Source organism: Salvelinus namaycush, chromosome 12 (assembly GCF_016432855.1).
Source record: "Salvelinus namaycush isolate Seneca chromosome 12, SaNama_1.0, whole genome shotgun sequence".
NCBI lineage: Eukaryota > Metazoa > Chordata > Actinopteri > Salmoniformes > Salmonidae > Salvelinus > Salvelinus namaycush.
The window spans coordinates 38910993-38924422 of record NC_052318.1 but is presented as its reverse complement, the minus strand read 5'-3'; the positions used below and the strand labels follow the sequence as shown (position 1 = coordinate 38924422).

Sequence of the window (13430 nt, the reverse complement as noted above, 5' to 3'; positions counted from 1 at the left end):
TCCTGCTGTGGTGGTTGAAACAGGTGTTTATATGGATTGTGAGACAGGACTAATGAGTCCCAGTCTACAGCAGGTAAACTCCTGACATGTTACTACAGCTTGGATCACAGTACCTAATATTATTTATCAAAGCCCACTGTCCTGTTCTTAAACCCAGATGAAATGTCATCTATTGCACTTACTATGCACATGCTAGTGTGTTTTCAGGCTGACGTGTATGCTGTCCGTGTGTGTGAGGAATCCACAAATGTAATTTCTTTACTCTCCTTCATCCTTTCTATCTCTATTTCTGGATGTATAATTTAGTATTTGAGCTCTCGATTTTCTATGCTATAGCAGTCCTAGCTAGACTCAGAAATAATAATTATGTGTATATAGCTACACTACACATGGCCCCAGGTCTAACAATGTCCTCTATTTAGGCCATTACTTTGTATCATATCAGGACCATGCTGCCAATGGAGTCAATGTGTGTTTAAGTCCACAGCATAAAACTACATTTACCATGACTCTCTGCTCTCTTCGTCACTGTAACGGAAAACGCTCTCTCACAGTTTGTCAATATTTAATCCCATATGACGTCTTTGACCATATTGGGATCTGCATAGGAGGAAATGTGTTTTCCCTCCATGGCATAAGTGTGTATTTCTAAAGGAAGTAGCTACCCTAAAGTAGTGGTGTGAGAGTGTTGGTGGTGGTACAGCAGCAGCAGCATGTGTCTGAGACAGGATGTGGCTGTGGGGAGTGCTCTCTCAGACAGGGATAGAGTAGAGTCTGTCTGTCAGTCTGCTCACTCCTTACTCCCTTCTTCCCCATGTCTCCAGAAACATGCCCTACATCCAGACCAGCCTTCCTCCCTTCTCTCTTTCTTTCTCTCAGTCTCTCTCTTACTCTCCCTCCCTCCCTCTCTTTCCCCATCCCTCCATCCCTCCCAGATCGGCCCTCCAAGGAGGTGTGTATGTGGGTCAGAGACGTGACGTGACTGGAGTCTTCACAAGGTTCAGTCAGACAGACCAACTGTCCGAACCGACAGAAAAGCTTGAGCGATATTTTCCCCCTCACTTTTCTCACCTTCTCTTGGATCCGTGACCCCTCCCGCCATGTCCCCCGTCATTGTGTTTCACTGCTCTGCTCGTCTCACATGTCCAGATGGTATGGAAGACTAGACAGGTTTACAGGCTGCTGGTCTGTCTACTTCAGAGACCAGAGGAGGCCCCTTATAGAGTCCAGCTCCATAATGCTCCATGCTCTGTAGCCATGTCAAACCCTCTGCCCCTGAGTGATGGACTGTTAACCCTGCTCTGTTAGGACTGCTGTTTCTCTCACTGCTGAGACTAGCTGGCTGCTGTGATGCGTAGTGTATCTTTATGAATTAGTCATTACTGCCGAGTCTTTCTCATCCGTAGCAGTCTGTCTGTCTGTCTGTCTGTCTGTCTGTCTGTCTGTCTGTCTGTCTGTCTGTCTGTCTGTCTGTCTGTCTGTCTGTCTGTCTGTCTGTCTGTCTGTCTGTCTGTCTGTCTGTCTGTCTGTCTGTCTGTCTGTCTGTGTGGCTGCATCTGGGTGTGGATTTATGCGAGTGCACCAGATACAGTATGTCAGATACAGTATAGTCTCTCTCTCTCGCTCTCTCTTTCTTTCGGCTTTCTCTCACTCGCACACACTCACGCACGCACCCCACAGTGGGTGCCCTTCTTCATAAATATTGAAATAGAGGAACAGTCAAGGTTCCAGCTGAAAGCACCTTTCATTTTGCCATGCCTTTCATCCCTGAATAATTGCCCCCCCTTCTCCTCCTCCTATGTAGCAGAACAGTCTCTCTGCTGCAGGGAGTCTTAAGTACCTCAGGAAGCCTCGCTTTATTCTTCAAACAGCCTATGTCCACAACCTATTATTTTATGTAAGCTTTACTCTGAAATGTCCCAGAATGGGTTACTTACTGTAGTAAGCATACAGTAAATTGTTTTGTGTAATTGTTATTTATACAGAACTTTGCCCCTTTTTCCAATCGTTTCAAAGCAGCCGTTTATCAAAACAGTCGTGGCATGCAAGCCATCAGAGGTGTGAGACTGATTACTGCAAGCTAGACTTCACTCTAATGTAAACTGCTCCTCTCCCCCTCTCCTTCCCCAGGTATGACATCCGATATGAGAAGGAGGATTTCCTCCTGAGAATCAAGAAGGCGTCGGCTGGGGACCAGGGGACCTTCACCTGCGTGGCCGAGAACCGTGTGGGCAAAGTGGAGGCCTCGGCTACCCTCACCGTCAGGGGTGAGTACAGGCTACTGTAGCAGACAGCCAGACACCTGTCACTAATCCTGTTCCTGGAGCTGTGGTAATAGTCTCAGCAGGGTGGGCCCAGGCCATTCCTCTCCCACACCCCACCATGTGAGTGTTATTGCCTGCTGTGAGCCCAGAGCTGGGCTCAGTCCTACTCTCTCCCCAACAAGAACAGTCTCTCTTCACGATTCAACATTTTTCCTAAAACAGAAAAAACTTGATGGTAAGTTTAGGCATTAATTCCGACTGGTTAAGGTAAGGGTACATGTAAGGGATAAGGTTTGGGATAAGGTAAGGGTCAAGGTTTGGCATTAGATTGAACCCGCGATCCTCGGAGCCGAAACATGCAGTTTAAGCCCTTCGTTTATCCCCATCCACAACGTCATAGCAAGCCCCAAGCCTACGACAATAACACATGCTCACGTTGCCCCTAGTGGACAGTACTGAAGGCATCTCCCGACGTCCTGGGGACCTGGACAAACGTTGAATACTAAAGTCTATCTGGTGTGATCTCGCTGCTCTCCCAGGGCCCAGGCTGGATGAATGCACCAGGACTTCCAGCCTCCACTCAGATATGAGCAACTTAACCATAACCAATTGTGTTACCCACCCTGTATCTCACTATCCATTCCACCTCGCCTGCACATCACCACGCCTCACTGTGTCCTCTGTCAACCGGGATGTTAATAGGAGAATTGGTGACGTGAGAAAGTGTTTTCAGGGTATTTGAGGTGAAGAGGGTGAGGGATCCAGCTTTCTGTCTTTTGCTTTCACATCAGCACATTGTTAAGTGACAAGTCTGTGGTGTTCCCACATCTGTGAATACGCCTAAGTGTACAAGGCTATCGTGTTAAACTATACACCCCTCCATGATGATACCCAGGTTTTATTTCCTTTACCTGAGCCCCATTCTCCTGCTCCTTACCTGCTGGAGTTTTGAACCCAACACCACGTCATTCATTTCTGATTTCCATGTTTTTTCTTTCCCTCTCCTCTCCTCTCCTCCTCTCCTCTCCTCCTCTCCTCTTCTCCGTCTTGTGTTTTGTCCTCACCCAACCATACCATTGTTCTGTCACCAGCTCGTCCTGTTGGTAAGTATGAGCTGATCCCATTGTGCATGCATTGCTTTCTTTTTCTCTGTCACACACAACATACACACATGCACACACACATATACACATATGCTAAAGCTCAATAAATATTCCTATACTTACAGTACCAGTCAAAAGTTTGGACACACCTACTCACCCAAGGGTTTTTCTTTATTTTGACTATTTTCTACATTGTAGAATAATAGTGTATCAGGAATCAAGGTAAGACCCAAGTGCAGACTGTGTGAAGTAACAATGTTTTTTTGTAACCACAGTGGCAGGCAAACGACAGGTCAAGGCAGGCAGGGGTTGATAATCCAGAGGTGGATCAAAGGTATAGGACGACAGGCAGGCTGAGGGACAGGCAGAGTGGTCAGGCGGGTGGGTACAGGGTCATGGACAGGTAGAGTGTTCAGGCGGGCGGGTACAGGGTCATGGACAGGTAGAGTGGTCAGGTGGGTGGGTACAGGGTCATGGACAGGCAGAGTGGTCAGGCGGGCGGGTACAGGGTCATGGACAGGTAGAGTGTTCAGGCGGGCGGGTACAGGGTCATGGACAGGCAGAGTGTTCAGGCGGGCGGGTACAGGGTAATGGACAGGCAGAGTGTTCAGGCGGGCGGGTACAGGGTCATGGACAGGTAGAGTGTTCAGGCAGGCGGGTACAGGGTCAGGGACAGGTAGAGTGGTCAGGCGGGCGGGTACAGGGTCATGGACAGATAGAGTGTTCAGGCGGGCGGGTACAGGGTCATGGACAGGTAGAGTGGTCAGGCGGGCGGGTACAGGGTCATGGACAGATAGAGTGTTCAGGCGGGTGGGTACAGGGTCAGGGACAGGTAGAGTGGTCAGGCGGGCGGGTACAGGGTCATGGACAGGTAGAGTGTTAAGGCGGGCGGGTACAGGGTCATGGACAGGTAGAGTGGTCAGGCGGGCGGGTACAGGGTCATGGACAGATAGAGTGTTCAGGCGGGCGAGTACAGGGTCATGGACAGGTAGAGTGGTCAGGCGGGCGGGTACAGGGTCAGGACAGGCAAGGGTCAAAAACCAGGAGGATGAGAAAAAGAGAGGCAGGGAAAAGACAGGCGCTGACAGGATGACCGCTGGTAAGCTTGACAAACAAGACCAACTGGCACAGGCAGACAGAGAACACAGGTATAAATACCCAGAGGATAAGTGGGGAAGATGTGCGACACCTGGAGGGGGTGGAGACAAGCACAACGACAGGTGAAACGGATCAGGCCGGGACATAGTGAAGACATCAAAACTATGAAATAACACATATGAAATCATGTAATATCCAAATAACTGTTAAACAAATCAAAATATAATTAAGGAATAAGGCCCGAGGGGGTGTAGTATATGGCCAATATATCACGACGCAAAGCGGAGTGCCTGGATACAGCCGTGATATAAGCTCAGCAAAAAAATAAATGTCCCTTTTTCAGAACCCTGTCTTTCAAAGATGATTTGTAAAAATCCAAATAAGGTCACAGATCTTCATTGTAAAGGGTTTAAACACTGTTTTCTATGCTTTTTCAATGAACCATAAACAATGAATGAACATGCACCTGTGGAATGGTCGTTAAGACACTAACAGCTTACAGACGGTAGGCAATTAAGGTCACAGTTATGAAAACTTAGGACACTTTCTACTGACTCTGAAAAACACCAAAAGAAAGATGCCCAGAGTCCCTGCTCACCTGCGTGAATGTGCCTGAGGCATGCTGCAAAGAGGCATGAGGACTGCAGATGTGGCCAGGGCATTAAATTGCAATGTCCGTACTGTGAGACACCTAAGACAGTGCTACAGGGAGACAAGACGGACAGCTGATCGTCCTCGCAGTGGCAGACCACATGTAACAACACCTGCACAGGATTGGTACATCCGAACATCACACCTGCGGGACAGGTACAGGATGGCAACAACAACTGCCCGAGTTACACCAAGAACGCACAATCCCTCCATCATTGCTCAGACTGTCCACAATAGACTGAGAAAGGCTAGACTGAGGGCTTGTAGGCCTGTTGTAAGGCAGGTCCTCACCAGACATCACCGGCAACAATGTCGCATATTGGCACAAACCCACCATCGCTGGACCAGACAGGACTGGCAAAAAGTGCTCTTCACTGACGAGTCGCGGTTTTGTCTCACCAGGGGTGATGGTCGGATTTACATTTATCGTCAAAGGAATGAGTGTTACACCAAGGCCTGTACTCTGGAGCGGGATTGATTTGGAGGTGGAGGGTCCGTCATGGTCTGGAGCGGTGTGTCACAGCATCATCGGACTGAGCTTGTTATCATTGCAGGCAATCTCAATGCTGTGCGTTACAGGGAAGACATCCTCCTCCCACATGTGGTACCCTTCCTGCAGGCTCATCCTGACATGACCCTCCAGCATGACAATGCCACCAGCCATACTGCTTCTTCTGTGCATGATTTCCCGCAAGACAGGAATGTCAGTGTTCTGCCATGGCCAGCGAAGAGCCCGGATCTCAATCCCATTGAGCACGTTTGAGCACATCTGGGACCTGTTAGATCGGAGGGTGAGGGCTAGGGCCATTCTCCCCAGAAATGTCCGGGAACTTGCAGGTGCCTTGGGGTAACATCTCACAGCAAGAACTGGCAAATCTGGTGCAGTCCATGAGGAGGAGATGTAATGCAGTACTTAATTCAGCTGGTGGCCACACCAGATACTGACTGTTACTTTAGATTTTAAACCCCCCTTTGTTCAGGGACACATTATTCAATTTCTGTTAGTCACATGTCTGTGGAACTTGTTCAGTTTATGTCTCAGTTGTTGAATCTTGTTATGTTCATTTTTTGCAGAATTATTTTTGGGCTGAGTTTATTGGCCATAAACCACAAACCCCCGAGGTGCCTTATTGCTATTATAAACTGTATTACCAACGTAATTAGAGCAGTAAAAATACTTTTTTTGTCATTCCCGTGGTATACGGTCTGATATAGCACGAGTGTCAGCCAATCAGCATTCAGGGTTCAAACCACCCAATTTATAATTTTGATTTTAGATTCTTCAAAGTAACCACCCTTTGCCTTGTTGACAGCTTTGCACACTCTTGGAATTCTCTCAACCAGATTCATGAGGAATGCTTTTCCAACAGTCTTGAAGGAGTTCCCACATATGCTGAGCACTTGTTGGCTGCTTTTCCTTCACTCTGCGGTCCAATTCATCCCAAACCATCTCAATTGGGGTGATGTCGGGTGATTGTGGAGGCCAGGTCATCTGATGCAGCACTCCATCACTCTCCTTCTTGGTCAAATAGCCCTTACACAGCCTGGAGGTGTGTTTTGGGTCATTGTCCTGTTGAAAAACAAATGATAGTCCCACTAAGCGCAAACCAGATGGGATGGTGTATCACTGCAGAATTCTGTGGTCACCATGCTGGTTAAGTGTGCCTTGAATTCTAAATAAATCACTGACAGTATCACCAGCAAAGCACCCCCACACCATCACACCTCCTCCTCCATGCTTCACAGTGGAAACCACGCATGCAGCGATCATCCGTTCACCTACTCTGCGTCTCACAAAGACATGGCAGTTGGAACCAAAAATCTCAAATTTGGACCACTGGTCTAATGTCCATTCCACTCGTGTGTCTTGGCCCAAGCAAGTCTCTTCTGCTTTTTGGTGTCCTTTTAGTAGTGGTTTCTTGGCAGCAATTCAACCATGAAGGCCTGATTCACGCAGTCTCCTCTGAAAAGTTGATGTTGAGATGTGTCTGTTGCTTGAACTCTGTGAAGCATTTATTTGGACTGCAATCTGAGGTGCAGTTAACTCTAATGAACTTATCCTCTGCAGCAGAGGTAACTCTGGGTCTTCCTGTGTTGGTCTTCATGAGAGCCAGTTTCATCATAGCGCTTGATGGTTTTTGCGACTGCACTTGAAGCAACTTTCAAAGTTCTTGAAATGTTCCAGATTGACTGACCTTCATGTCTTAAAGTAGTGATGGACTCTCGTTTCTCTTTGCTTATTTGTACTGTCCTTGACATAATATGGACTTTGTCTTTTACCAAATAGGGCTATCTTCTGTATACCACCCCTACCTTGTCACAACACAACTGATTGGCTCAAACTCATTAAGAAGGAAATAAATAATATAGAAATTCCACAAATTATCTTTTAACAAGGCACACCTGTTAATTGAAATGCATTCCAGGTGAATACCTCATGAAGCTGGTTGAGAGAATGCCAAGAGTGTGCAAAGCTGTCATCAAGGCAAAGGGTGGCTCCTTTGAAGAATCTCAAATATATAATATATTGTGGTGTGTCCAAACTTTTGACTGGTACTGTACATACACACCCATTAAAAACCAGCACACATTCACACCTGATTATTCAACATACTAGTACATGCACATGCTCCTCCTTAATTTGAACCACCCAACCCAGCCCTCCACCCCTCTGTTTCTCCAACTTGCTGGTCAAGATATAGTAGTTGATATGCAGTAGTTCTGATGTAGAGACTACAAGGGGAGAATGTATATGTAAAAGCACACGTGCCCATGGGTTGGTCTCATTCATTCAGGTTTGTGGCCAGCAGGATGAATGGTCTGTATGGTCTGGTACCTGTAGTAATGTTTCTTCAGAGAGACTACTAGACAGTCACCTGTTGCATGTTCCCTGTAGCCTGTAGCCTGTAGCTTGTAGCTTGTAGCCTGGAGCCTGTAGCTGTAACCTGTCGCTTCCCTTGATTAGTTTGTGCACATAATCAGAACTGTCTCTAAATGTCTTCCTGCTGTGTTGTGGTGACAGTGGTTTCACTTCTCTGACCTTTGGTCTTCAGAGGCTCCCCAGTTTGTGGTGCGACCCCGGGACCAGATCGTGGCTCAGGGGCGCACAGCCACCTTCCCCTGTGAGACCAAGGGCAACCCCCAACCCACTGTGTTCTGGCAACGAGAGGGCAGCCAGGTAAGAAACACCTGTTTGAATAACGTGTGTTGAATGTCTGCATACTTAACTGTGTCTGCGTGTGTTAGCTCTTGCCTATGTGTATTGGCCTCTTCTTACGCACATGAACAAAAACAACCTTCTCCTAATTGTCTTAATTGAGACATGAAGGTTTGGTCCTGATTGGACTGTGGCTAGAGCCGTGGGACCAGAGGTGGCGGTCAGGACTCCCGTCCCCGTGACAGTCACATAATGAAGTGGCCATCATTCATCAGTCCACTCCACATGCTCTGACCAGCCATTTCTTTCACAAGAAACAGCATTAATTTGCTACATTAGCGTCATTAGGCATAATGGGATTAGGCTAATGTCCTTGCCTTTGCCTCCGTTTGTCTGCTCTCAGGACACGGAATGGGGAAAAATCTCATTTAAGCGATAGAGAGATCGAGATCTCAAGGCTATGAGTGGGCGGCAGTGAAGACTCACTCAATGTCAAGACCCCTACTGCAGGGCTTCATCACGGGCAGGGCTGACCGCCTCTCACCCACAGTGTAAATGACTAACCACCTTGAGCAGATAGAGGACCCTGACGCCTCGGCCCCCGCACTTACTACTGAATTACACACACATTTCTAGTATAAGTGAGTGAATAGGAGCGCTAGTCAGTAATGAACACTGAGAATGGACATGGAGGAAAACAGAACAAGGCTCCAGATGATTGGTTTGACTTGTTGGTGCTTTTTAGTCAATGCAGTGTGCTCTCGCATTGTACATGTGTGGCGTGTAGGACTATACTGTTATATAGCATTGTATTGCCAAGGATGACACTCACTGCAATTAAAACTCCCTCTGTTTAATTCCTGTCACTCTACATTTCTCTCCTCTTCCTTCACATCTCTTATATAACTAACTGAATGTATTAACCATTTAGCACAGTACAGTTAACATGTACTATTCACTCTCGCTATTAACTGCAACATGTCAATTGTATCTCGCCATGTTTCCTGCTGGTTTTCTATTGGGCACAGGACAAAACACCATGCTAATGAGTCTCTCCTATCTTTCCAGGATCTGCTGTTCCCCAGCCAGCCAGCCCAGGGAGACAGCCGTGTGTCAGTGTCAGTGAGTGGAGAGCTGACCATCTCCTCTGTACAGCGCTCTGATGCAGGCTACTACACCTGCCAGGCCCTCACTGTGGCCGGGAGCATCCTGGCCAAGGCTCAGCTGGAGGTGGCAGACGGTGAGAGCATACAGCACGTATACACCATGGACACACACACACACACACACACACACACACACACACAGACACTGTACACCTGCATATCCTAACCAACAGACACCTGCAGAACCTTTGCCAACACAATTGTGCGTCTTGCCTGAGAACAATGCACAGCTAAATACAAGCATACAAACACTGTAACGAACACGATGGGAGACAGAGAGCTGGTTTCAAGCGCAGGGCGCAGCAGGTGTTTATTGGTAAAGGACCACAGGAGGAGGCAGGTAGCTGGGTCCAGGGGCAGGCAGAAGGTCATACACAGTCCAAAAAGGCAACAGTACAGGCAGGGAAAAGGCTAGTAACGTTGTCTGGGAGATCAATAGGTTGAAACAGGAAATCCGAAAGGCTAAAGTACAGGCAGGGAATAGGCAAAAGGCGTCATTAGTGAGGCAGGCCAATACTATCATACATGGGAGGATTACATTTCGGGAAACACAGCACTCCGAATAAAAGTGTCACAAAACAAACAATACCTCAGTGATGGGGTGCAAAGAACTGAACTAAATAGTGTGTGATGATGACATACAGGTGTGTGAACAGGTGATCAGAATTCAGGTGATTGGGATCTGGAGAGTGAGCTGCGTTCAGGGGATCTATGTGTTTGAGAGTGTGAGTTGGAAGCAGACGTTACACACACACACACACTTGCTTCAAAACATTGACTGAAGGGCCGGCCATAAAATGCGTCAGAGGCTGTCTGTTTAATGCTTGGCACTTATCTTGGCTGAGATGTGATGTGCCGAACGCTGCAGGAGCTAATCGGTCAAATGCCTTCATCCATTTCATTAGCGCCTCACTGTGGGAAGTTGAACCATAGAGAGGCCATGAACATCCTGAAAAGAGTGAAACTGTTCAGATGAGAACTCTCTCCCTGATGGAGAGTTACATTTACACTTCTCTCCTCCTCTCGAGGAGCATCATTATCTTAAGTGCTGAGGTATTGCCAGTTGGTAGCTGTTTGCCCTCCTCTCTCTCTGTCTCTCACTCTCTCTGTTTCTCTCTCTCTCTCTCTCTGTCTCTTTTCTCTCTCTTCTCTCTTTTCTCTCTCTTTCAATTAAGATTGTCCCATTGGGTTGCAAAATCCGGCTTTGAAAAAGGTTATGTCGTTTCGTCGACAGCTGTTTATGTTTTTGGACTCAACGGAGCAAACTTTGGAGTTATCGTTTAAAGTCAAGTATGACAACAGACTATGGCTTATGCTAGTACGGGTAGTCAACAGTGTTTTGAGTGTGGGGATGTTGGCCCTAAGCGACATGCTTGCCCGAAAAGGGAGAAGGTGGAGGGAGGGACGCAGGCGGTCCTCGTAACGTCTGAGCCCACTGATGTAGGGAAAGGTGGGCTGAGAATGGTAGAGCAGTCACAAGCGCCTGTTGCTGAGGAACAAGTTGTCCGTGTTGAGGGTACTGAGTTGCAGCTTGTGCCAGAGGGGAACATAGTGTCTGATGTGCAGCAGAAAAATATTGTTGGAGTAGGTAAGGATGGATCTGGGGGGCCATTTCCCCAGACTGGTGAAGAGATGCCCAGTATGAGTGATGGGGTACAGGAGGGGGTTCAGGTGGACAGGTAGTGGAGGAGATGTCCACTACAAGTAATGGGGTACAGGAGGGGGTTCAGGTGGGGCTAGTCTCCGAGGTAGTGGAGGAGATGCCTGATACAAGTGGGGAGAGGGATGTGAGGGGTCTGTGGCCTCAGTTTAACATTATTATTTTTTACCTTTGTTTAACTAGGCAAGTCAGTTAAGAACAAATTCTTATTTACAATGACAGTCTAGGAATAGTGGGTTAACTTACTTGTTCAGGGTCAGAATAACAGATACCATGTCAGCTCAGGGATTCGATCTAGCAACCTTTCGGTTACTAGTCCAACGCTCTAACCACTAGGCTACCTGCCGCTGCAGTTGAGGAGGATCAGGAGATGGACATCTCTCCTGATATGATAGCAGCTGGCAACGACTCAATTTACAATCTAGAGGAGGTAAATGGGTTCCTGGATCAGACTTTTGGGAAATATGTCGAATTGGCAGATTTTTTTGATGTTGATAAGTTTGTGAGGTTAGCTGTGGTGTTACAGAAGACGGTGGGGTTAGATCAGTTGAGTGTGAAGAAGCATTTCCGCTTGAGGAATGTTGTTACTGCTGTCACGGCAGCAAAAGGTATTGGGAAAAGGTTAAGAGAAAATTAAAACAATGATGACGATCATGCCTCATATGGTGTTTTTTTCTCTTTGTCTGGTTTCTCTGTGGTTTCTTCTGCTTTTCCTTTCTCTTTGTTATATGGAGGTAAACTCAGCAAAAAAAGAAACGTCCCTTTTTCAGGACACTGTCTGTCAAAGATAATTCGTAAAAATCCAAATAACTTTGCAGATCTTCACTGTAAAGGGTTTAAACACTGTTTCCCATGCTTGTTCAATGAACCATAAACAATTAATGAACATGCACCTGTGGAACGGTTGTTGAAATTAAGGTCACAGTTATGAAAACTTAGAACACTGAAGAGGCCTTTCTCCTGACTCTGAAAAACACCAAAAGAAAGATGCCCAGGGTCCCTGCTCATCTGCGTGAATGTGCCTGAGGCATGCTGCAAGGAGGCATGAGGACTGCCGATGTGGCCTCGGCAATAAATTGCAATGTCCGTACTGTGAGACGCCTAAAACAGCGCTACAGGGAGAAAGGACGGACAGCTGATCGTCCTCGCAGTGGCAGACCGCGTGTAACAACACCTGCACAGGATCGGTACATCCAAACATCACACCTGCAGGACAGGTACAGAATGGCAACAGCAACTGCCCGAGTTACACCAGGAGCACACAATCCCTCCATCAGTGCTCAGACTGTCCACAATAGACTGAGAAATGCTGGACTGAGGGCTTGTAGGCCTGTTGTAAAGGCAGGTCCTCACCAGACATCACCGGCAACAATGTCACCTATGGGCACAAACCCACCGTCGATGGACCAGACAGGACTGGCAAAGAGTGCTCTTTACTGACGAGTGGCGGTTTTGTCTCACCAGGGGTGATGGTCGAATTCGCATTTATCGTCGAAGGAATGAGCGTTACACCGAGGCCTGTACTGTGGAGCGAGGTCGATTTGGAGGTGGAGGGTCCGTAATGGTCTGGGGCGGTGTGTCACAGCATCATCGGACTGAGCTTGTTTTCATTGCAGGCAGTCTCAACGCTGTGCGTTACAGGGAATACATCCTCCTCCCTCATGTGGTACCCTTCCTGCAGGCTCATCCTGACATGACCCTCCAGCATGACAATGCCACCAGGCCATACTGCTCGTTCTGTGCGTGATTTCCTGAATGACAGGAATGTCAGTGTTTTGCCATGGACAGCGAAGAGCCCGGATCTCAATCCCATTGAGCACGTCTGGGACCTGTTAGATCAGAGGATGAGGGCTAGGGCCATTCCCCTCCAGAAATGTCTGGGAACTTGCAGGTGCCTTGGTGGAAGAGTGGGGTAACATCTCACAGCAAGAACTGGCAAATCTGGTGCAGTCCATGAGGAGGAGATGCACTGCAGTACTTAATGCAGCTGGTGGCCACACCAGATACTGACTGTTACTTTTGATTTTGACCCCCCCTTTGTTCAGGGACACATTATTCCATTTATGTTAGTCACATGTCTGTGGAACTTGTTCAGTTTATGTCTCAGTTGTTGAATCTTGTTATGTACATACAAATATATACACATGTTAAGTTTGCTGAAAATAAATGCAGTTGACAGTGAGAAGACGTTTTATTTTACCAAGGGTAGGTTCTCTCAATATTTATGGGGAAATGGCCAGGAATAAGAGGGCTTGGGTATTAGAAGTAATAAAACAGAAAAGACTTCATGTAGTTTTTCTACAGGAGACATAGTGATGAGGCTAACGAGGT

The 13430-nt window shown here is 47.4% G+C and overlaps 1 protein-coding gene across 1 annotated transcript in view; it reads left to right on the top strand.

The window, feature by feature from the left end:
- LOC120057524 (roundabout homolog 2-like) overlaps positions 1–13430 on the top strand; it is a 106926-nt gene that overhangs the window by 62791 nt on the left and 30705 nt on the right. The window contains exons 6-9 of the mRNA XM_039006119.1: positions 2131–2267; positions 3356–3367; positions 8170–8294; positions 9342–9513. Of these exons, the coding sequence (XP_038862047.1) occupies positions 2131–2267; positions 3356–3367; positions 8170–8294; positions 9342–9513 (446 nt within the window). The remainder of the gene's footprint in view (positions 1–2130; positions 2268–3355; positions 3368–8169; positions 8295–9341; positions 9514–13430) is intronic.